The sequence below is a fragment of the Anomaloglossus baeobatrachus genome, chromosome 5 (assembly GCF_048569485.1).
Source record: "Anomaloglossus baeobatrachus isolate aAnoBae1 chromosome 5, aAnoBae1.hap1, whole genome shotgun sequence".
NCBI classification, from domain to species: Eukaryota; Metazoa; Chordata; class Amphibia; order Anura; family Aromobatidae; genus Anomaloglossus; species Anomaloglossus baeobatrachus.
Window position 1 is genome coordinate 58563848 of NC_134357.1, and position 24087 is coordinate 58587934.

General features: G+C 46.3%; 1 protein-coding gene across 1 annotated transcript in view; it reads left to right on the plus strand.

Annotated features, from left to right (window-relative positions):
• The window catches only part of LOC142313286 (vertebrate ancient opsin-like), a 61909-nt gene that overhangs the window by 19130 nt on the left and 18692 nt on the right, over window positions 1-24087 (plus strand). The window contains exon 3 of the mRNA XM_075352279.1: window positions 22584-22701. Coding sequence (XP_075208394.1) covers window positions 22584-22701 — 118 coding nt within the window. The remainder of the gene's footprint in view (window positions 1-22583; window positions 22702-24087) is intronic.

A 24087-nucleotide genomic window follows, 5' to 3' on the forward strand; every position in this document is an offset into this window, starting at 1 on the left:
GGATCCAAATGTGATGTCAAAGAATATGGCCGCCAAAGCTGTAAAATGTTAAAGGCGACTCGCCTTTCAGTGTCTATCATATTTCTTTTACAATCATATTTCTTTTATCAGAGGAAGTGGAATGTCCGAACATCAGAGGGCCTTGTGGACTCTGTCTGTGCCAGTGTCCTCTTCCTACAGTGATGCAATGCAGGGTTTCACTCGCCAGAGCTTTGTCACCAGTGAACAACACAAGGAGGCAAGACCGTCAAGGACGAGAAGAGATCGTGAAGACCTGGAGAAAATTGCAGATAAACTCGAGACCTTTTCACCTTTCTCTGATGAAGTGTCTCTTCACAACATTATCACCGGTGTCAATGCAAATAAGGATGTGAATGTCCATAACCTGTTCACCATTGGCAGAGAAATAGTGGCAATAATGGAGGGTCAATCACTGTTTTCAGTTAAGTACAAGCGGTCAATGAAAGCCAAGACCCTGGCATCCAGTGAGGCAATTGACGTTGCTAAGGACAAAACAATAGACCCCGTTCTTTTGTTCCAAAGGTTTCTAGTGGTGTCTCAAACTGCTGATCTTTCCCTTGATGAGGTGATGGCCTATGAACTTTCACCATACCCACCATCCCTCTTTGAGGCAAAACATCTCTTACGCAAACCAAACAAAGCACAACTGATGGCTGCTACAAAAGAACAGAGTTCAGATGACGCAGTACTCAAGGATGTACCAGAAGTGGAACATTATGTTCTTGACGGAGGTTCTCTTCTCCATCGACTGAAGTGGTCAGAAGGAAAGACATATTGTTCAATCACTGAAGACTATGCATCATTCACAGTAAAGCACTTTGGTAAGGCTACGATAGTATTTGATGGTTACATTGGAGGACCAAACACTAAGGACGTTACCCATCAGCGACGGCGCAAAAAATCGAACAAGTAACAAAGTGAACATTGCTGAAGGAACGAAATTTGTCGGGAAAAAGGAGGACTTCCTTTCGAATGTGGAGAACAGTCTCTTATCAATCTCGTTTCACAGCGCATGAATGACAGAGGTTGCCACGTAATACAATCACAGGGGGATGCAGATGTGGAGATTGTTAAGGCAGCAGTGTTAGGCTACTTTCACACATCAGTTTTCTGCATTCAGGCACAATCCTTTTTTTTCCTGATCCAAAGGATCCGGCCAAAAAATGTAAAACCGTATCCACCGGATCCGGTTTATAACGGATCCGTTATGCCGGATGCGTACAAAACCGGATCCGGTGGATACGGTTTGCATCCGTTTTTGCATCCGGTTTGTCCTTTTTTTTGAAGGATCAGCTTTATTAATTAATTTGGTGCATGCGCAGTTTACAAAAACGGATCCGGTAGCCGCATCCATTTTTTTACCGCATTGCGCCGGATCCGGCGTCCATAGGCTTTCATTGTAAAACATGCGGCGCGATGCGGTTTTTTTGCCGGACAAAAAAACGTTGCAAGACACGTTGCCTCCGGCTGCCGCTTTGATAAATTTTGCCGCATCCGGAAAAAAACGGATGCAACGCAAAGCCATCAGGTACAATCCGGTAACAATGCAAATCTATGGGGATAAAACGGATGCGGTACCGGATCCGTTTAACCCGTTTTTTTCCGGATTGTACCTGATGGAAAAAAACTGATGTGTGAAAGTAGCCTTAATGTCATCCAACAAAAGTACTAGTCTCAGTGGCGAAGATACAGATGTTTTGGTGTTGTTACTTCATCACGCGTCAACCAGCAATGGCAACAAGCTTTATTTCTACTCGGATAAAGGGAGTCCTGCAACAGTATACGACAATAAGGTTATGAAGAAGTTCCTGGGAAACCATGTCTGCAGCAGTCTTCTGTTCCTGCATGCATTTATAGGTTGCGATACCACTTCCGCGGACCATGTCAAGAAGGGCATTGTGACAATGAGTGAGGAAGCAGTGTCTGATGATGAAAATAGTCACTATTGACCTGACACAGTTATTCAGTGATGAAGTAGGTCTTAAAATGCACTGTATAATTCTATAATTTCTAGAAATGTACATGTATGACATAACGTCATTGATGACGTCATGACCTCGCCTGTCCATGTAGTTAGTATAAAACTTTGTATAAAAATTGTTATATGAAAATATATAGTATACAAAATGCAAACTCTTCTGTAACCTACAGCTACAGCTTTGAAATAGGGAAATATTCGTTATTTTTAGTGCGATGGCTGTCATCGTCTTATGACGTCATAGTTAGGACCTTTGTGGTGATCAATTTTTGGAAAACTTTTAATATGTTTAACACCACATATAATAGTAATAAAAAAAATCATAAAACGCTTTCTTGGAATTTGTTCCGGGTCAAACCTTATTTTGACTGGACTATTGGGAATGATAATTGTCAGCCAAATCATCTATTTGTGTCTAAGACCATTATCTAGTGCCTCTGGCCAGCTGTAGGCACAGCATGGAAACACAATGTGACCCTTTCTACATTATCCATCCAACCATAGTTTGCTAACATTGGACACTCTATATTGAAGTAAATTAGTAAAAAAATAGATTTTTGCAGTTCCATAGATTTTTCTGCCATAAATACGGTATACTTTTATTTTTAACTTTGTGAACTGGCGGTAATACTGGTATGACGTCGTAGATGGCCATCGTGGAACCTGCGCCGCAAAGCATTTTGTATCATCAGGGGACATAATTAGTGGCAGGAGGTCGTGTGTAGTAATAAATATTAAGAACCTAGTCTTAAAATATCTTCACTACAGGTACTGCTAGAACAGGGGGAACTAATTAATAATTAAGAAAAAGTTCTGTCATAACCCCGGAAAAAGTTACCTATCGCGTATAGAGTAACTATATTGTAATAGTCAACGCACCTCAACTTCTTTTAATGAGCGACGTCGTATATATCTATCAATCATATCATTGAAACTACTGACTGGTGACGTGAATAACAGTGAATATCTCATAATAATGGCACCTGTCAAGGAGTGGGACACATTAGGCAGCAAGTGAATATTAGCTTCTTTGACATGGACCAATTTGTGCTGGTTGGGGTCAGAGTATCTCCAAAAAAAGGCAGTTCTCTTGGGGTGTTCCTAGTATGCAATGGATAGTAACTTCTATATCACAAATGGCCAAACCTTTTATCGGAACAGAAACTTGGTCTGTAAGGTTCCCAGATCTGGAGGTCATCAAGCATGTGTGGGGTGGTGGAGAAGCAAGTTCAATCCCTGAGGTCCCTGACTCACAAATTGGAGAACTTAAATGATTTACTGGTAACCTCTTCATGTCAGATAGCATAAGACACCTTTAGATGTCTTGTATAGTCCATTTGCTGATGGGTTAGAATTGTTTTGGTGGCACCAGGGTGACTTAGACTTAATTAGGCAGATTATTTTAATGTTATTAAACGTAGGATGAATTTTGTAGACGCAACTACTAGCGCCGGATTTTAGTTCACCAAGCATCCTCAAAGGAGTGCCGTTTCAACTTTGCCAAAGTCCTACACTGTAGGACGTTCCACCAAAGTCTCGTTGCGCCCAGACACTCAAGACAAAAACAATATTTGTTTGTAGGACTCGCACATTAATATTTAGGATGGAAGCTTAATACCTAGCCCCAGAATCCTCATGGGTCACCAATCAATGACCTCCGTATTAGTTGAATTGAAAACGTTTTTTTTGTAATGTGGAAAAAGAAAATTATGAATATTTTATTGAACACTACGTGGATGCTTTCACACATTTTTTTTTTGTGCCTAAACATGTTTTTTGCTATCTAATTGCCTTTGCTGCTAATTTAGAGGCCATCGGTTACCAACACAGAATCTTCACTGGGTGTGTGTCTAGAGCTTAAGCGTCAAAGTGAACATGTGATGTAGGTCCTGGCCAGGAATAGATGACCCTGCTGTTGACAGACCAAACAATTTTAGATTAAGAGAATTACACCAGAATTCAACTTATCCCAAGGAATAGAGTCATTAAAGCTTTACAATATCAGCCTCTTAACAAGGCTCACTTGGAAAACATTCGTGAGCATCAAGCTTACAGGATGAGCTTACTCTGTGAACATTTAAACTTCACAATCTTGCACGTTAAGTTTGACATGAGGACGCCAGATACCCTTTATGGTGGAATTGTCTTCTCTAAAAGAGAGTTCATATCAAGAGATGAAATAACTGTAGGTGGCACGCACCAATGTGTAAAATCCTCTGTATTGTATAATTCCATTGAAACATAGCAAGTGTGAGGCTGGATGTGGGCAGCTTACGGCACAAAAGCCATATCAAGCCGGAACGCGCTTCAACAGGTCCTGACGCTCCAACGTTGTCCCGTATGTTGCACGCATCTACCCTTGCAGCTGCTATGTGTTAATGCAATAAAACAAAAAGGATTTTATGCATTGGTGAGTGCCACCTGTTTTTTCTTTCTCTGATTTGCAAGGTTGTGCACCACCTTGTTGAGATATTTACACTGTACCCTTCCTACCTCATTTTTGGATAGGTATTTTTTGGATCATTGGTGCAGAAATGTGACTCGCCCACCCCAGGGCTATGGGACACCCGGTGCCGGGCCGGACTAGTCCGGTGGTAGTCAGTGGTGGCTGGGCCCGGCTCCGTGGCCCTGGTGGCTGTCAGTAGAATATGTGGCTTGCTGAATAAAGGTGGTGTTCGTGACGCCACCTGTGGTCTGCGGCTATTAAGCCGCCGCTGCTGTGTGAGGCCTCCGGGGTGATGATATAGCAGCAATGGTGGTACTGCTCCCCACAGGTGGAGCAATGCCCGGGGCACAGTTGGTGCTTGTGAATGTCTATGCAGCTGAAATAACGGAGACCACTCCAAGGGTGCGGTTCAAGTTCTTTTACTCACAATTCTTGTCAGAGCTCTGTAGGACCCTTGGACTGCTGGGACCACTGTCAGGGACCTCCGCCGTTTCTGGGTGATTCTGAGAGTGAAAGCCGGTACCCTTCTCTTAGTGTCTCTTTCTTCTGCTGTCTTCCTTAGCCTTGCCTTTGTTAGGATGCACCTGGCTTGGCCTCCACTACAGCCTCCAGGCTGGGGGGGTCACCTGTCGGCTGATTACCCCTTTTCTGGAAGTTCTGCTATGGGTTCTGGCCCTGGGAGTCTACAACCTTCCCTGGGCCTCGGTTTTTACTGTTTGGAGATGATTTTGCACTCCTCCAGTCTCTAGGGACCGTCCCCTGTCGCAGCTTGATCCCTCCACCGATGTTACTGTGGAACAGGCCACCGTAGCTCTAAACTGCCCCGACAGCTATACAGACTACCCGTGGCCCTGCGACTCCTTCTGTCTCCTACGTGGTGTCACCTGGACCTCTGGGTCCCAGGATCTTCACCAGGAAGCGTCTCCTTCTGTTTTCTCTGCTCCTGTCTGACTTGGAGCTTTCTTTCTTTCTTTTCTTTCTTTTCTCCTCCTTGCCTGCCTCCAGCAGGCCTCCTCCTCCCTCCTTTCTCTCGTTCTTCTCCTCCAACTACATGCTCACTCTCTCACTCCCTGAGGTAGACTGACTAAACTTGACCTTCCTCTCTTTGTCTGCTCTCAGATGGCTCCTCCCACCTCGCCAGTTGCTAAGCTGTACCCTATAGGAGCAGGGATGGGTCTTACGGCCCCTCCCAGCATGCAGCATGGGGGGGTAACTGCCACTTTCCCTGGTCCCAGTATGTACCTAACAATGGGTGTAGTGTGGATTTACCAGGGGACCGGAGTTCACTCTCTTCCTCTCCCAGAATGGGGCATCACACCGCTGGATGGGGTGCAATGACCTGTGGCGACGGAAGCCTCAGGGGCGCCACACTCCCCCACAGCAAATCCCAGCACGTCCTCGGGCTGAAAAACAACAAAAACATGTGGAAGAACTGCAGAACATTTTTGGTATGCAAAGCAATAAAACAATTAACATTTCTTCCCTTTATGGGAGGCACAATTACTTTAACGTTGCAAACTTCTTATAAAGAAACTATGTGTGCACTTTCAGTTCATTGCACAGTTTGGGCACTTCCCCCATAATTCTGGTAGGGGGCACAACGGGTGCAACTATATACATTTTCGGCTACAACAAGTCCAGTAGCCTGGCAGTTCATTTCCTTTCAAACAACAATGGGACATAATCAACCAACCACTAAGTCCAATGGCCTGGTTACATAAGACACATAAGACATCACATTTACCGGGGCCCACATTCCAGTTCAGTGGCCCGGTACACATAAACATGGGGGGTGACATCTTCGAAAAGCATGAGGGGCAGTACAGCAAGAAAGGGTGTCATCTTCGAAAGAACATTGGGGCAGAACACAAGGGACATCTTCAAAAAGAATGAGGGGCAGACAGGGGCTATATACAGTTCAGCTGCTTCTTACTTCTTTACATGTAGGGATTCTTCTCCGGCTCCCCACCTGGCAGCAGGTAGACAGCGGTCAGCACAGTCTGCGTCTGCTGGTCTTGGCGGGCCGCGCCTGGCATGGCGGCGGCCTGTATTGGAGTCACTGCTGTGACCGATTCTTGACGGGCCGCACCTGGCGTGGCTGCGGCCTGGGCTAGGCGGGCCGCATCTGCGGCGTGGATTAACGTCGCCGCTGCGGCGGAATCTTGCTTGTCCGAGCGGGGTATCGCTGCTGGGGCCTGAGCTGGACGGGCCGGGCTTGGCGTCGCTGCTGCGGTGTGGATGGGCGTCGCTCCGGCGGCGAAATCTTGGCGGGCCGCACTTGGCGTGGCTGCGGCCCGGATCGGCGTCACCATGCCGGGCATCTCTCCAGGGACCGCGGGCATGGTAGCGGGGGTTGGGGCACTCGCGCCGGCAGGGGCATTAAATGACTCACCCCTCAGTAGCATCTCCGGTGTTCTGGCGGTCGCTGCTCCGCGCGTCGCTTGCCGGATCTGCTGCATCACCTCCGCCTGCAGCCTTTCACACCACTGGTCCATCTCCCAGCCCCACCAGTCAGCGGAGTCTAGCTCTGGATCGCTGCGTGTGGACGCCATTCTCTCTGCGTCTCCTTCTGCACGATCTCCCAGCAGCAGGCTCGTCGCTTCTTCTAGTAGCAGACTTTTGATGTTGCTCAGCAGCAGGCTGGTAACTTCCCGCTCCTTCATCCTGTCAGCCATCCTCCCGACCTCAGCCTTCAGCTCGGCGGCGGTCACAGGCCTGATCCAGGTGAGCTCTTCCTGGCCTCCGCTTACAGGAGGCATTTTCTCTCTCTGCTGGTCTGGCATTTTGACTTGTTCTGCCAGCCGGCCAGCTTTTCTAGGCGCCATTTCTTCTTCTTCCGCCTTCCATGGCGGGCACCGCTTCGTGCTCTTTTCTTGGACAAGGGGGCGGGGCTTCTCTTCGCGCCCTTTCTTCTTTCACGCCCCCCTTCTTCCCGCGCTCAGTGGCTTCAATGGCGGCAGTTTCTCACAGTAAACACAGGCTATTTCACGATTCTTCAGGCGCACAGTACCCGGTGTGACCGGGCACGAAATCCTGTTCGTGACGCCAAAGTTGACTCGCCCACCCCAGGGCTATGGGACACCCGGTGCCGGGCCGGACTAGTCCGGTGGTAGTCAGTGGTGGCTGGGCCCGGCTCCGTGGCCCTGGTGGGTGTCAGTAGAATATGTGGCTTGCTGAATAAAGGTGGTGTTCATGACGCCACCTGTGGTTTGCGGCTATTAAGCCGCAGCTGCTGTGTGAGGCCTCTGGGGTGATGATATAGCAGCAATGGTGGTACTGCTCCCCACAGGTGGAGCAATGCCCGGGGCACAGTTGGTGCTTGTGAATGTCTATGCAGCTGAAATAACGGAGACCACTCCAAGGGTGCAGTTCAAGTTCTTTTACTCACAATTCTTGTCAGAGCTCTGTAGGACCCTTGGACTGCTGGGACCACTGTCAGGGACCTCCGCCGTTTCTGGGTGATTCTGAGAGTGAAAGCCGGTACCCTTCTCTTAGTGTCTCTTTCTTCTGCTGTCTTCCTTAGCCTTGCCTTTGTTAGGATGGACCTGGCTTGGCCTCCACTACAGCCTCCAGGCTGGGGGGTCACCTGTCGGCTGATTACCCCTTTTCTGGAAGTTCTGCTATGGGTTCTGGCCCTGGGAGTCTACAACCTTCCCTGGGCCTCGGTTTTTACTGTTTGGAGATGATTTTGCACTCCTCCAGTCTCTAGGGACCGTCCCCTGTCGCAGCTTGATCCCTCCACCGATGTTACTGTGGAACAGGCCACCGTAGCTCTAAACTGCCCCGACAGCTATACAGACTACCCGTGGCCCTGCGACTCCTTCTGTCTCCTATGTGGTGTCACCTGGACCTCTGGGTCCCAGGATCTTCACCAGGAAGCGTCTCCTTCTGTTTTCTCTGCTCCTGTCTGACTTGGAGCTTTCTTTCTTTCTTTTCTTTCTTTCTTTCTTTTCTCCTCCTTGCCTGCCTCCAGCAGGCCTCCTCCTCCCTCCTTTCTCTCGTTCTTCTCCTCCAACTACATGCTCACTCTCTCACTCCCTGAGGTAGACTGACTAAACTTGACCTTCCTCTCTTTGTCTGCTCTCAGATGGCTCCTCCCACCTCCCCAGTTGCTAAGCTGTACCCTATAGGAGCAGGGATGGGTCTTACGGCCCCTCCCAGCATGCAGCATGGGGGGGTAACTGCCACTTTCCCTGGTCCCAGTATGTACCTAACAATGGGTGTAGTGTGGATTTACCAGGGGACCAGAGTTCACTCTCTTCCTCTCCCAGAATGGGGCATCACACCGCTGGATGGGGTGCAATGACCTGTGGCGACGGAAGCCTCAGGGGCGCCACAAATGGTTTTGACTTTTCTGGTTTAAAAGGGACTTCATTGGATGCCACCCTGACTGTGTGTCTGACAGCTAGAGACAATTAAAACTGAGCACTAACATGGAGATAAGACAAATAGTCCATTGGTTTCAACTGCACTCTAGAGCTCTGCAAATAGATCAGGACCTCTGACGGTTCAGCTTTCTTTTTCATCTTTCTCTAGAGTTCTGCACCACACTGTGTCTGGTTCCACTTTGACATTAACCAACTGCCCCTCAGGTAGAAAATGGGAGAGAAACCCACTCTAGAATTTATACCTCTTCCCAATCATGTTATACAATATGCTTGGGAAGGGTGGGAAATGTACATGACTGCAGTATTGTAGAAGCTTCTCCTTACTGAATCGTCTACCATTTTCTTTTTTAACCTCCCAGTCTTCCAGATTCCTTCCCACAAACTGACAGAACACCATTTGAATTAATTTGGCTAAATTGGCCTTTATTACAACACAAAACATACAATAAAATTAACTTGAAGATGAGGAGATTCTTGGAGCTCCAAAACATGGCGGAAATCTCTCTTAATACATGAAAACCCATCCGATATTACCCCCAACCACGATCGCAGGCTCGGGGGCATCTATGTTGCCAGAAAACCTTTATTCTACATTATCGACTCCCTGGAACTCAACCATGAAGAGCCCCAAATAAACCAGTCAAGTAACCACATTCCAAACCAAACAGGAGGTTACCATCCCGCAGATGTATAACCCCCCAACTACAAGGCTGGCTCAGGCCTGGACACTCTACTTGCTTGCTTGTCAGTGGTTGGCTAATGCCTGGACAGTCTACTTGCTCGCTTGTCGGTAGATGGTTCAGGCCTGGATAATCTACTTACTCCCTTGCCAGTGGTTGGCTCAGGCCTGGACACTCTATTTGCTCGCTTGTCAGTGGTTGGTTCAGGCCTGGACAGTCTACTTGTTTGCTTGTCGGTGGATGGTTCAGGCCTGGATAATCTACTTACTCCCTTGCCAGTGGTTGGCTCAGGCCTGGACACTCTATTTGCTCGCTTGTCAGTGGTTGGTTCAGGCCTGGACAGTCTACTTGTTTGCTTGTCGGTGGATGGTTCAGGCCTGGATAATCTACTTACTCCCTTGACAGTGGTTGGCTCATGCCTGGACACTCTAGTTGCTTGCTTGTCAGTGGTTGGGTCAGGCCTGGACTCTCTACTTGCTCGCTTGTCGATGGTTGGCTCAGGCCTGGACAGTCTACTTGTTTGCTTGTCGGTGGATGGTTCAGGCCTGGATAATCTACTTACTCCCTTGACAGTGGTTGGCTCATGCCTGGACACTCTAGTTGCTTGCTTGTCAGTGGTTGGGTCAGGCCTGGACTCTCTACTTGCTCGCTTGTCGATGGTTGGCTCAGGCCTGGACACTCTACTTGCGATGTGCCTCACTGCACACAGCGTGCTAACACATTTATACTCCACAAATTATTGCAGATGTGCTCACTTTGTAGAGCTCACAGCTCACGCTAGCTTGCATCTACGCTGCCTACAATACAGATGTCTAGTAAAAACCATTCCTGACCGGCAGCATCACATCTATCAGTTTGTCATTCACAAAGGTAGGTAAGGAGTATGGACTAAGTAAGGTGCAAAAGTGCACACACGAACTAACACATCTTTTTATCTTGATGAATTACTATACTTTAACTGTGCAGTCATCACTCAGAACAGAATATCTCGCCTGTCCTCTGAATTCTGTATCTTACATATTACATTCTGGTGCCTGTTAGGGATAGTATTACAAGGTAATAAGAGTCAAGAAGCTCCTGCCAGGTAATAACATGGACGTTCAGATGAGATTCTGCTTGTTGATGAAAAATGTAACTTTTTGACCTTGACTTGTCATGTGCACAATATGTGACATGAGTAAACTACGGATATTGGCTCAGCAAGTGCTCCAGATTGAAGATAGCGGACAGCACATTTCTTGGTGCACATTAGTCTATGATTGAGCGGAGTTGGAGAATTGTTGCTCAGGTATCAATAAATTGTAACGTGCCTAAACTTGTTATGTTGAAAATAGCAGAGAAACGTCAACTATAGGCAATTATGTGGACAAATCGATTCCAGTGGGTTCTAATCTTCATGTTGTAAAATTTCTTTAAAGTCATTAGGCATTTCCAAACAGTCCACTATGGAGATAACTGAATCCAACATGGTTTAGATACCACTAGCAAATCTAAAGCTGCATTTACACTATAAGATAATCACAAACAAGCCTTCTTAAAGGGAACCTGTCATGTAAAAAACACTATTAACCCACATATAGGCTTAATCTGCAGGTTAATAGCATTTTGAAGTAATGCGGCCGCCGCACTGAGAGCCGCACTGTCAGGAGGCAGTGTATCTTTATTCCTCCTGGCAGCCTCAGACTTTGACTCTTGCAGCTTCAGTCAACGGTGACTGTCGGCAATGCTAAGCTGGCTGTCAGTCCGTGTCTGGTTACAGCCCCCGCTCACTATGCACTGAGCAGTGACTGAAACATTGCACTGCACCCCTATGACTGAAACCTCGTAGCTGCTGGGAAGCATAATGCATAATGTTCATGTGCTTCCGGCAGCGGGGTTCTCAGTGCGGTAGCGACCCTATCTCTTTGCAGGTCAGACATTCCTGATTTTGTAGAAACTTGCCTTTCAAATATGAAAACTGTAAGATGGGCTAAGAAGTGGAACAAATGAGTAGTTACAGCTATGGACCAGACATTAAAGTGGTTTGCTTATGTGTTTAGGGGTAAACTTATGCAAAATAAAGCAGGAAGACTGAACTACCTATCATTGTAAAGCCTTGATATGAAAGAACTGGAGAGAAATTGGTATCACCTGTTATAGGGAGTCTACAGAGGGCTGGTAAACCAACCATCATAGGCTTATCTGAAGCTGCTTTGCACGGCTTGCTGTAAACAATCGGTATCTGTTGTTGGGCAGCAGTATCCAGGGTTTTGTATGTGGTACGTGGCATTGTGTTTAGGCCTGATGCCACCTGAACCCTATTGTTCTGCACTGTACAGTACTAAAGCGGGCTTTACACGCTACGATATCGCTAGCAATTGCTAGCGATATCGTACGCAAAAGCACCCGCCCCTGTCGTGCATGCGATTTCGTGTGATCGCTGCCGCAGTGAACATTATCGCTACGGCAGCGTCACACACACTTACCTGGTCGTCGTCGTCGCTGTGACTGCCGAACAATCTCTCCCTCAAGGGGGAGGGACATTCGGCATCACAGCGACGTCACCGCGACGTCACTAAGCGGCCGGCCAATCAAAGCGGAGGGGCGGAGATGAGCGGGACGTAACATCCCGCCCACCTCCTTCCTTCCGCATTGGGGCCGGAAGCAGGTAAGGAGATGTTCCTCGCTCCTGCGGTGTCACACATAGTGATGTGTGCTGCCGCATGAGCGATGACCAACATGGATAAACAACCCTTACCGATTTTTGAGTTTGGGATGACCTCTCCATGGTGAACGATTTTCACCATTTTTGAGGTTGCTTAAGGTCGCTGGTAAGTATTACACGCTGCGATATCGTTAATGACGCCGGATGTGCGTCACTAACAACTTGACCCCGACGATAAAACATTAACGATATCGTAGCGTGTAAAGCCCCCTTAAGACATTGCGGTATGGTTTCTATGAGTTACTATTGACCATGTTGTGATGGAGATACCATCTAGATAGCTAAGCCTTTGTAATGCCGAACCTACCAATAACGATGAGCTCTGCTGAAAGTCTAAAGTGTATGGGGGAGCCAAGGATCTGGCATGTCTGAATTTGGACTGACCATCCTTTTGTTCTCTCAGAGATAAGCTGCTGCCAAACATGTCTAGAAGCATCTCTCTTATAGAAAACACAGGAGCGCTTGGCCAAGCAAGTGCACCTGTGTATGGAAGAGATGGATAAACTATCGGCTGAACCATTGTTTGGCCAACAGACATCTAATGCATGTGGCGGAGCTCAACTATGAGTGAAAAATGCATCTATTGTAAGAGCAAGGAGATTGCAGCAAGATAAGGTGAGATTAGCTGCTGAGAGGGAAAAGGAGAATGCCACACTAGCCTATACGGGATCTCAAAGCATGCAGATGTTAAGAGGATGTGTGATGAGATATTGCAACAATTAAAAGGTTTAATCACTCTATGTAACTGCAGACTTGTGAATCCTTACAGTATGCACAGTCCGCGCTGTCAGGATTCTCCGGTGCCCTGGAGCAGCATGTCCTGTGACTATGCAATTTGCACACTTCACACATTGAGCAAAGCCACACACATCAAGCTGGCTTGTGATCACATGTACAAATCACATACTTGCAGTCACGCTCTTATCTGCCCCTGGCGCTGGTACCAGAGAATCCTGACAGTGCGCACACTGCGAGGATCCGCGTATAGTGCCTGCACAACTTTAAGCTTAACCCTGGAAAATTCCTTTAAGCTTTTGCCTTTTCTGCAAATATATTGATTCATGAGTCGTCAGACCTTCCAAATACAGCTACATTCAAGCTAAAATCCCTCGTAAAATCTTGGCTGCTTTTCACTTATTCTGACTTCTGAGACCAATTAACTGTTTGAAGTGAGAGTGAAATGTTCAGTTCAATTACTGTATCTTATATTTTTGGATGTACTTTCACAAGTCCTTGATTTCACTTTTTTTCAGCAATTTTTATAATCACAGCAATACCTTGGCATTTTTTTAAAAACTGCAACAAAAAAGTAGGTAAAAAGACAGCTTGGAATGTAACGTAATATTAATTTGGCTTTACCCTATATCTACAGAATAGTATATTTACTCTTGTAAGATTCAATGCATAGAACAAGGTGTAAATGTCTTATCACTGAGGAGTCGCAACGTCTGGGACTCTCATGTATTATTAGAACACAGTGCTTGGTTAAAGCGCACCAATCACCAGGATTTTCATATACAACCTAAAGCCAGTGCTATACTGGCACTATCAGGCTAATTCTCTACATACCTGTAGTGGTCAGCTCGGATGTTTTGATTTTGAAATCCAAGAAAGTAAAATTTATAAAATCAGCAGCTTCTTGAGTGACAGCAGCTGAGGATCAGATAATATCTGGGGGGTATTCATAGTTATCCCCTCCCCCTGTTAGAATTAGCATAAGTATTATACAAACAATTCAGTTTTTCACTTCCAGGACCTGTGTGAGGTCATACCCATGTGACCAGAAGGGGCGGGGCCTCAGCCAACAGAAAAATGTTCTTTTGCGGTATCAGCGTTGTTGGCTGAGGCCCCGCCCCTTCTAGTCACATGGGTATGACCCCACACAGGTCCTGGAAGCGAAACGTGAATAGTTTGTATAATACTTATGCTATTTCTAACAGGGGGAGGGGATAACTATGAATACCCCCCCAGATATTATCTGATCTTCAGCTGCTGTCACTCAAGAAGCTGATGATTTTATAAACTTTACTTTTTGGGGTTTCAAAACCTAAACATCAGAGCTGACCACTACAGGTATGTATAGAATCAGCCTGATAGTGCCAGTATAGCACTGGCTTTAGGTTATATACGAAAATCTTGGTAAATGGATCCCTTTAATGTTTTTTGCCTCATAGACTTTGCATAGAGCAGTGCGCCAATCAGGCTTGTGCAGTAGGAAGGATCCTGGGACTCGGGACCTCCATTTTGATGGACTTGGGACCTCCATTTTGGTGGGACCCCCATTAAGTGGACATATCACAGATATACTTCATGGCATAACTTCTTGAATAGCTGCGTTGATGTAATGAAGTAGTAAATTATGATTATCAAGATGCAAACCCGGATATGGCTCAGATGTTACTGAATATTTATATTTCTAGGTAGGAGATCATTACAGGAATAGAATATTACCCATCGACGCTGATTCTATATGTAAGATGAATGCAAACGAGTCATCCAGCAATTCAGCAGATCCGAGGGGAAAGGTTGTATGAGAGAAAGAGAAGTGCGAGAACAAGAGGTCTCGGACCGATGCTGGAGGTGAAGGTCTCCGGTGGAATGGGCTATAGCGCTGCATCATGAAAATACTACTGTCAGGTGCAAGGAATAAGTGTGATCTTGAAAAAAAAACAGCTTGGCAATATTCCCCAGTCTATAACCACAGAGAAAATGAACAAATTAGTAGAGGCATTCATAGTGATGTGTGGTGAGGTTAAAACGGAATTACACCCTTGCACGATGGTCGAAAGAGCGATCGCTATAGTTGGAGAGGTTTATAGAAGATTGTCTGCTGCACACATCCATTTCAGTCCCCAAAAAAACAATTATAAGATCCTTTTGGGACAGAAAAAAACTTTCTGCAGAAGTAATTTTCCCCTTTAATGCAAGACGTTCCACTATACTGTATGGACATTAATGTAGGGCAGGGGGTCATCGCAGCAAAAGTAGAATTTTACAAGAGAGGGGGGTAAATGCAAATTTTGTATCTGGAGCATAGAAAATGTGATATATTAGACATAAAAAAATGCATTATCATAAATACACCCAAATAATGTTATACAGTGGTCAGAGAAAATAGTATACTAGTATACTATACATATAATACACAAATTTTAGTGCCACCTGTTAAAGGGAACTTGCCACCAGATTTTGGCCATCTAAACTAAAAGTAGCACCTTAACCAGCTCCTATGCTGCATTCCATAAAGGGGCATGTTATCCCCTGATCCCAATGTAGTCCCCAAAAATACCTTTATAAAATCTCCCGCCCTATATGTAACTTGTCCAGTCCGGTCGGATGGGCATCCAAATCTGCGCCTCCTGTCCTTCCTTTCACCTCCCCCTGTGCTTAATGACATGGATGACGCCTCGGACGCCATCCATGTGAGTGAGCAAAATCTACATATTCCCGGCTTGTGCAGGCGCACTTCGCTCTGCCCGCAATAGGGCAGATCCGAAACAATAGGACAAAAAGGAATAAACCCAGCTCACCCCTCTTCACTACATGGAAAATCGGCGGCACACAGAAAAATGCCCAGACCCGGGCGGGAACAAACGATGCAGAAAGAAAGGCAAATCCAGCGCCTTAGCAGGAAGACTCAGGACGTAAACATCCAAACTTTATTAAGTCCAGTAAAAAAAAAAAAATACAAAAGTACAGACCACCTTGTGGGGGGACAGAAAAAAAAGAATGACCCAAGGACAGAGGAAAATTCCTACATGTTTTGACCTGTGAAGGTCTTAATCACCACAAGGTGGTCTGTACTTTTGTATTTTTTTACTGGACTTAGTAAAGTTTGGAGTTTTACTTCCTGAGTCTTCCTCCTAAGGTGCTGGATTTGCCTTTCTTTCTGCAGCCAAAACAATAGGTGCGCCTGTGCAGACCGTCGAGATTTCTGCGGAAGTGTAAGATTTTTCCCAGCGATGTGGATGAAGCAGGTGACGTCATCCATGTCACCGGGCAAAATCTCAGGCCTGCGCAGAGAACTCCCCAGTTTGCGCAGGCGCACTTATGTTTTCAGCTCCGCCCACAATAGGTCAGAGTGAAGTGCGCCTGTGCGAGCCAGGAATATGTTTGCGCAGGCGCAAGATTTTGCACACCTACGTGGATGGCGTTGAGGCATAGGAGGTGTTGGAGGCAAAGGAGGAAGGCGAAAGGAGGGACAGGAGGCGCAGATTATTAGGACGCCCATCGGACCGGACAATTTACATACAAGGGGGGAGATTTTGGAAAGGTATTTGTGGGGTTCACAGGGGTAGTTATAACATGCACCTTCATGGGATGCAGCACAGGTGCTGCTTAAGGTGCTAGTTTTAGTTTAGAAGGCCAAAATCTGGTGACAGATTCCTTTTAAAAGTAGCAATCCTAAAAGTCAATATCAGCCATTCCAAAGGCCTAACCACTTAACTTAAAATAAGAAGCCAAACCAGAACCTCATTTTGCAGACATGTGTTGCCTATCATCAATGTAAAGCAGGAGAGCTGGTTTGACTGGGGAAGAAGCTATCTCCATACTTAAACTTCTAGGGGAGCATTACATGATCTATACGTTTCCCTACTACAATTTGTAACTTTACATAAGGAGAAACTATACCACTTGGACCCATTGTCAGAAGCCACTTACCTGGCTAAACTAGCTTTCCTGGTTTGCACTGATGAGGGACAAACACCATGAAACACGTGTTTGAAAATGGAGTTTCTGATTTGGCTTCTTATCCGAAGTCATGTGGCAAGGCCCATTAAAGGGTTGATATTGACTTTAGGATTGATACTTTATATAGGTGGTGCTAGACTTCCCATCCTTTTCCTGTCTGAAGAGGCTATTTGCTTATTACATTTTTCAAGGGAGTATTGCACGGCCTCTAAATATCTCTGTGCCAACATGGCACTCTCCAAAAGGAGATATAAACATTTCATACAATGCCATAAAGTAGGGGCAGGGACCTGAATTCCACCTGCAACCAACATTAAAGCTCTGTCCACACTGGCATTATGGTACAACTTCATCAAGTTTGCTCAAGAATAGCAAAGTTTCATGCACTCCATCCTTGTCACACATGGATAAGGGGATGACTGGCGCAAGGCGCAACACAGAGGTACAATGGGGATGGAAAGGGGGTAGGAAGGCACTTACGGTATGGAGATGGAAAATGAGTCCCCACCTGACACTAAACTCCCTAAGTGGGTCCTCCCCTCCCCTGCCATCATGTGCCTATCCCTAGCTGTCCCCCACTCACCCTGGAGAGTTCAAAGGCCAGTGAGTGCACTAGACTTCCCCACTATGGTAATAGGAAGCAGGAGAAGGAAGACAGACAGGGGAACATAGTCAAAAAAGGATATACTCCAAAACCGCATCAAAGTACCAGAGCTGCATGACCTCAGCAACTTCCAAAGGCTTCCTCTCTCGTTGATGGTCAGTTCAGAATGATTTCTATAACTGGCATTATGTTATGGAACATGTGACCATTTAAAGAGGTAAGGAGTGGTCACAAATTAGCTGCACCTGAGATAAGCCTAATCAGGAACTATCAGCAAGATCATTAACCCTTGCTGCACCAAAACTAAGCAATTATGATTAGAACACAGTCTCTCAAGGCAATATGAGACTCAAGTCCCAAAACTTGTCACATGTCTCCCAAGGACAGGAGATCCTCGTAACAGTCCTCTGTGGAAACCTAACAGACACATTATAGCTCAATGACATCATTTATTGAAAAAAAATATATGAATGCATAAAAATAGGGAAGTCATACATATAATACTGTTGTAAAAATGAAAACCCCGATGGTGATGTGATTAAAGAGAACCTGTCAACACAATTTTGTAATGTAAAGACTTGGCTATAATAGTGCTGTAATACTGATTAAATTGATACCTTTGGTGAAGAAATCAACATTTGAAATTTTCTACTAATTATATTTCAGTGCACAGAGGCTGGAATGTGCACAGGGTCTTCTCCTCCCCGTCTGTGATTCCCCAGCCCCTCTGCCTGCCTCTGGTCTGTGAATAACCGGCCTCATATAATTGAAATCTAAAGGTGGTGTCACACATAGCGACGATGACAACGACATTGCTGCTAAGTCTCCATTTTCTGTGACGTAGCAGCGACGTCCCGTCGCTGTCACTGTGTGTGACATCCAGCAACGACCTGGCCCCTGCTGTGAGGTCGCCGGTCGTTGCTGAATGTCCTGCTTCATTTTTTGGACATTGCTCTCCCGCTGTGAAGCACACATCGCTGTGTGTGACAGCGAGAGAGCGACGAACTGAAGCGAGCAGGGAGCAGGGAGCCGGCAGCTGGCAGCCTGCGGTAAGCTGTAACCACGGTAAACATCGGGTAACCAAGAAGCCCTTTCCTTGGTTACCCGATATTTACCTTGGTTACTAGCGTCCGCCGCTCTCACGCTGGCAGTGCTGGCTCCCTGCTCCCTGCACACGTAGCTGGAGTACACATCGGGTAATTAACCCGATGTGTACTCTGGCTAGGAGTGCAGGGAACAGGGAGCCAGCACTGGCAGCGTGAGAGCGGCGGACGCTAGTAACTAAGGTAAATGTCGGGTAACCAAGAGAAGTGCTTTCCTTGGTTACCTGATATTTACCTTAGTTACGCTTCCACGCATGGCTGCTGGCTGGGGGCTGGTCACTGGTCGCTGGTGAGATTTGCCTGTTTGACAGCTCACCAGCGACCATGTAACAACGCAGCAGCGATCCTGATAAGGTCAGAACGCTGGTCGTGATCGCTGCTTAGTCGCTATGTGTGACACTACCTTAAGATGTGACCGGTCATTCAAAGATTAGAGGCAGGAATAGGGGTTGGGGAATCACAGACAGAGAGGAGAAGACCCAGTGCACTGTCAAACCCTGGGGTACCAAAATCTAATTAGCAGAAAGCTTCAAATGCTGATTAAGGCTTGAAACACACATCCGTGAAACACGTGCGTGTTTGGTCCGTTTCCGTGTATACTGGAGACACGGCCAAACGTGCACCAATGTTACTATATCTCTGCGGTTACAATTGCGTTTTTGGTTATGTCCGTGAGTCCGTCTCCGTGATGCGTTTTTTGGTCCGTGTCTCACGCCAGCATGTCCGTTTTTTTCACGCAACACGCAGCACGGACCCAATGAAAGTCAATGGGTCTGTGCGCACGTCCGAGTGACACGGACGCATCTCTGTATGTTCCCTGTATGTTTTGTGCTTTTCTCATGTGATGTCAGTCTTTTTTCTTTTTATGTTTCGTTCTCTCCCTCAGTCCGTCGGTCGGTCTCTATGTCTGTCTGTCCCTCTAGCTGTCTGTCGGTCAGTTCCCCCCTCTCTCATACTTACCATTCCCCGATCTCCGGCGCGGCGCTGCACGGCTGTTATAAAAACTCCGGCGGCTTTTCCTCTTTTGAAAAAGCCGGCCGCCCATTATTCAATCTCGTATTCCCTGCTTTACCCGCCCACCGGCGGCTGTGATTGGTTGCAGTGAGACACGCCCACCACGCTGAGTGACAGGTGTCACACTGCACCCAATCACAGCAGCCGGTGGGCGTGTCTATACTGTGCATTGAAAAAAATAAATAAATAATTAAAAAAAACAGCGTGCGGTCCCCCCCCATTTTAATACCAGCCAGATAAAGCCATACGGCTGAAGGCTGGTATTCTCAGGATGGGGAGCTCCACGTTATGGGGGGCCCCCCACCCTAACAATATCAGTCAGCAGCCGCCCAGAATTGCCGCATACATTATATGCGACAGTTCTGGGGCTGTACCCGGCTCTTCCCGATTTGCCCTGGTGCCGTTGGCAAATCGGGGTAATAAGGGGTTATTGGAAGTCCATAGCTGCCAATAAGTCCTAGATTAATCATGTCAGGCGTCTATGAGACACCTTCCATGATTAATCTGTAAGTTACAGTAAAAAAACACACACACCCGAAAAAATCCTTTATTTGAAATAAAAAACACAAACAAATTCCCTCATTACCAATTTATTAACCCCGACAAACCCTCCATGTCCGGCGTACTCCACGGACCTCCAGCGTCGCATCCAGCTCTGCTGCATGGAGGTGACAGGAGCAGCAGAAGACACCGCCGCTCCAGTCACCTCCACGCAGCTAATGAGATGAGTAGCGCGATCAGCTGCTGTCAGTCAGGTAACTCGCGGCCACCGCTGGATCCAGCGGTGGCCGCGGGTAACCTCAGTGACAGCAGCTGATCGCGCTACTCATCCCCGGTGATCGGGGAACGGTGAGTATGAGAGAGGGGGGGACACTTCAGTCACTCGGGGGATTAGCGGTCACCGGTGAATCCTTCACAGGTGACCGCTAATCAGTACACGGCACACAGACAGAGCCGCAGCATGACTATGAAGTCGGGTGAAGTTCACCCGAGTTCATTCTCATCCCGCTACTCTGTCTTCCGACATGTAGTAACGACATTTTGCATCACACACGTACATTTCACACGGACAACACATACACATGTCAGTTATTTCACTCACGCACACACGGACATTCCACACGCACATACGGCTAGCATACGGGATACACACGCAGGCCACACATACCATAAAAACGGACCTAAAAAACGGAAAACGGACCCGAAAAACGGCCCGTTTTACACGGACGTGGTTTTCACGGATGTGTGGCGGAGCCCTAAATAAGAACAAGGCATGTTTATTCACCAAAGGTATCAATTGAATCAGTGTTTCAGCGACACTACAGACATGTCTTTACATTACAAAATGGTATTGACAGGTATAGGATTAAATGTTTATGATGTCTCTTGGCAATACATTGCTCCAAAACTGTTCATTGCCGAACGGCAGATCAAATTCCCAGGCTGAAACCTGTCTCTGTCTTTCTGTTATCACTTGCTGTCCTGTAACACTTGGGTTATATGATGAACACACTTCTCTTAACTAACCGGTGATGTTGTCAGAATATTAATGTCTAGACTGTTTTCCGTAGTCATAATTAATTAGTGGGAACAAGCGGTAATCAGTCATGTTCTCTGACATAGGGAAATTCAATTTTCTATGGAACATGTATCTTTCTGTTAGATCTATATAAATAAAGAAAAATAATTTCTTTGCTAAATATGTTTTGCGTTTAGATGATTCTAAAATATGAAGACCCTATAGGTTAGAACAATCCGCTTTGCTTTGCAACAGGAAGGACACAACGATGGAATCCAAAGAGTGTCCTATCTGCCAGACAGGATCATTTTACATGTCTTCAGTTATGAAGTCTGTGGTGTAATTTTTTTGGGGGGAAGGTAGTTTGTGCCATAGACTGTGGTGTGTTTAAGGGGAAGGTGGTTTGTGCCATAGTCTATGGTGTGTTTAAGGGGAAGGTGGTTTGTGCCATAGTCTATGGTGTGTTTAAGGGGAAGGTGGTTTGTGCCATAGTCTATGGTGTGTTTAAGGGGAAGGTGGTTTGTGCCATAGTCTATGGTGTGTTTAAGGGGAAGTTGGATTGTGCCATAGTCTATGGTGTGTTTAATTGGGAAGTGGTTTGTGCCATAGTCTATGGTGTGTTTAAGGAGGAGGTGGTTTGTGCCATAGACTATGGTGTGTTTAAGGGGGAGGTGGTTTGTGCCATAGACTTTGGTGTGTTTAATTGGGAGGTGGTTTGTGCCATAGACTATGGTGTGTTTAATTGGGAGGTGGTTTGTGCCATAGTCTATGGTGTGTTTAAAGGGGAGGTGGTTTGTGCCACAGCATGCCGCCGGAATTCCTTTGGTGGCAACTGGTTTTTAACTCCAACATTTATGGTCTATTTTTAGGAATGATATGTGTCTGCCGGAAATCCTTCGGTGGCAACTTGTTTTCAGGACTCCCAACAATTATGGTCTATTCTTAGGTATGAAGTCTGTGGTGTATTTTTTATGGGGGGAGGTGGTTTGTGCCATAGTCTATGGCGTGTTTAAGGGGGAGGTGGTTTGTGCCACAGCATGCCGCCGGAAATACTTTGGTGGCAACTGGTTTTCAACTCCAACATTTATGGTCTATTCTTAGGATTGATATGTGTCCGCCTCAATTCTAAAACCTAAACAAAGACTTATTCATTGGATACATAGGAATATAAGCAACTAATCCATGCCTTCTTTACTGAGCTGATTGGAAAGAGTCCAGAGATTAGACCCCCACACCGATCAATCTTTGAGGGCTTAGATTACAAAGAGTCATCAGTGTTAACGACCAAGCCTCATCTTGTTTGTATACCTGTTTCATAATTAGTTGTGTGTACCAGAGATTAAAAAATAAGAATTGACCTGGGGGTGTGCTAATTTAATTTCCTATATTCTTCTCCAAGTTATTAATTCTTTATTTTCTATCCTTGTACCATAGGTATTCAGGAAAAATTGAAGACCAAACCTACATTATCACATTCCTTATGACATGCTTTGTTCTACCTCTGATTCTTATATTTGTGTCTTATGGAAAGTTAATGAGAAAGCTGAGGAAGGTAAGCCATTAATTAGAACGTCTGGAATTAAGCTTCAATTAAGCCTTTTTTTTTTTTTATAAGTCCTGAGCTGTATATAGACGGTATTTGTCGTCAGACTATATGACATATCCAATGTTTAGACAACGAAACATAGGGAAAATATGTTATTTATTTCCCTAAATTTATGTTACAGGAGCGATTAATGTTGCTCTCGGTGGGGTTCTGTGGAGACTGGAGAGTAGTCTGGCTGGAGGAGTGGGTATATGTGTTGATATCAAATTAAAGGGGGTCTCCTCTCATTTGATATTGATGAGCTTATCTTTGGATAGGTCACCAATAAAATATTTAATCCTCATCGATAAGTTGTTTGCAGCTGTGACAGCGGTGACATAAACAGTGTGCGAGCTGGAACAGCGCAACACTGTGTAGTGGCCTTTGCTGGGAAGTACAGTTCAATTCCTATGGAAATGGTTGTGATTAGAGTTGCAGTACCTGAGAACGGCCACTACACAATGTACGGACCGGTGATGTCCTGGCTCTGTTCACAATGTACCTCCACCAGCCAAACGACCAACTACTAACAGAGGATAAGTGGAGGAGCCAGATGTTGGACCACCACTGATCTGGTATTAATGACGTAAGGATTGGCCATCAGTATCAGAGACATGCACTACCCCTAAGTTACAATGAACAAATGTATAAACGCAACATTTTTGTTTTCGCTACAGGTTTTCATGAGCTGAACAGAAAGATCTAAGGCGTACTTTGTACACTACGACATCGCAGCTGCGATGTCTGTGGGGTCAAATCGAAAGTGATGCACATCCGGCGTCGCGGGCGACATCGGAGTGTGTAAATCGTTCTTGATACGATTAACGAGCGCAAAAGCGTCGAAATCGTATCATAGGGGTAGCTTCGGTCATTTCCATAATTTCGGAAGGACCGATGTTACGATGTTGTTCCTCGTTCCTGCGGCAGCACACATCGCTGTGTATGAAGCTGCAGGAGCGAGGAACATCGCCTTACTTGCGTCCCGGCTGCAATGAGGAAGGAAGGAGGTGGGCGGGATGTTTACGTCCCGCTCATCTCCACCCCCCTGCTTCTATTGGTCGCCTGCCGTGTGACATCGCTGTGACGCCGCACGACCTGCCCCCTTAGGAAGGAGGCGGTTCGCCGACCAGAGCGACGTCGCAGGGCAGATAAGTGCATGTGAAGCTGCCGTAGCGATAATGTTCGCTACGGCAGCTATCACAAGATATCGCAGCTGCGACGGGGGCGGGTACTATCGCGCTCGGCATCGCTACCATCGGCTTGTGATGTCGTAGTGTGCAAAGTACCCCTAAGACTTTTTCTATGGTGACAATATATCTTTTCCTCTCAATTATTGTTCACAAATTTGTCTAA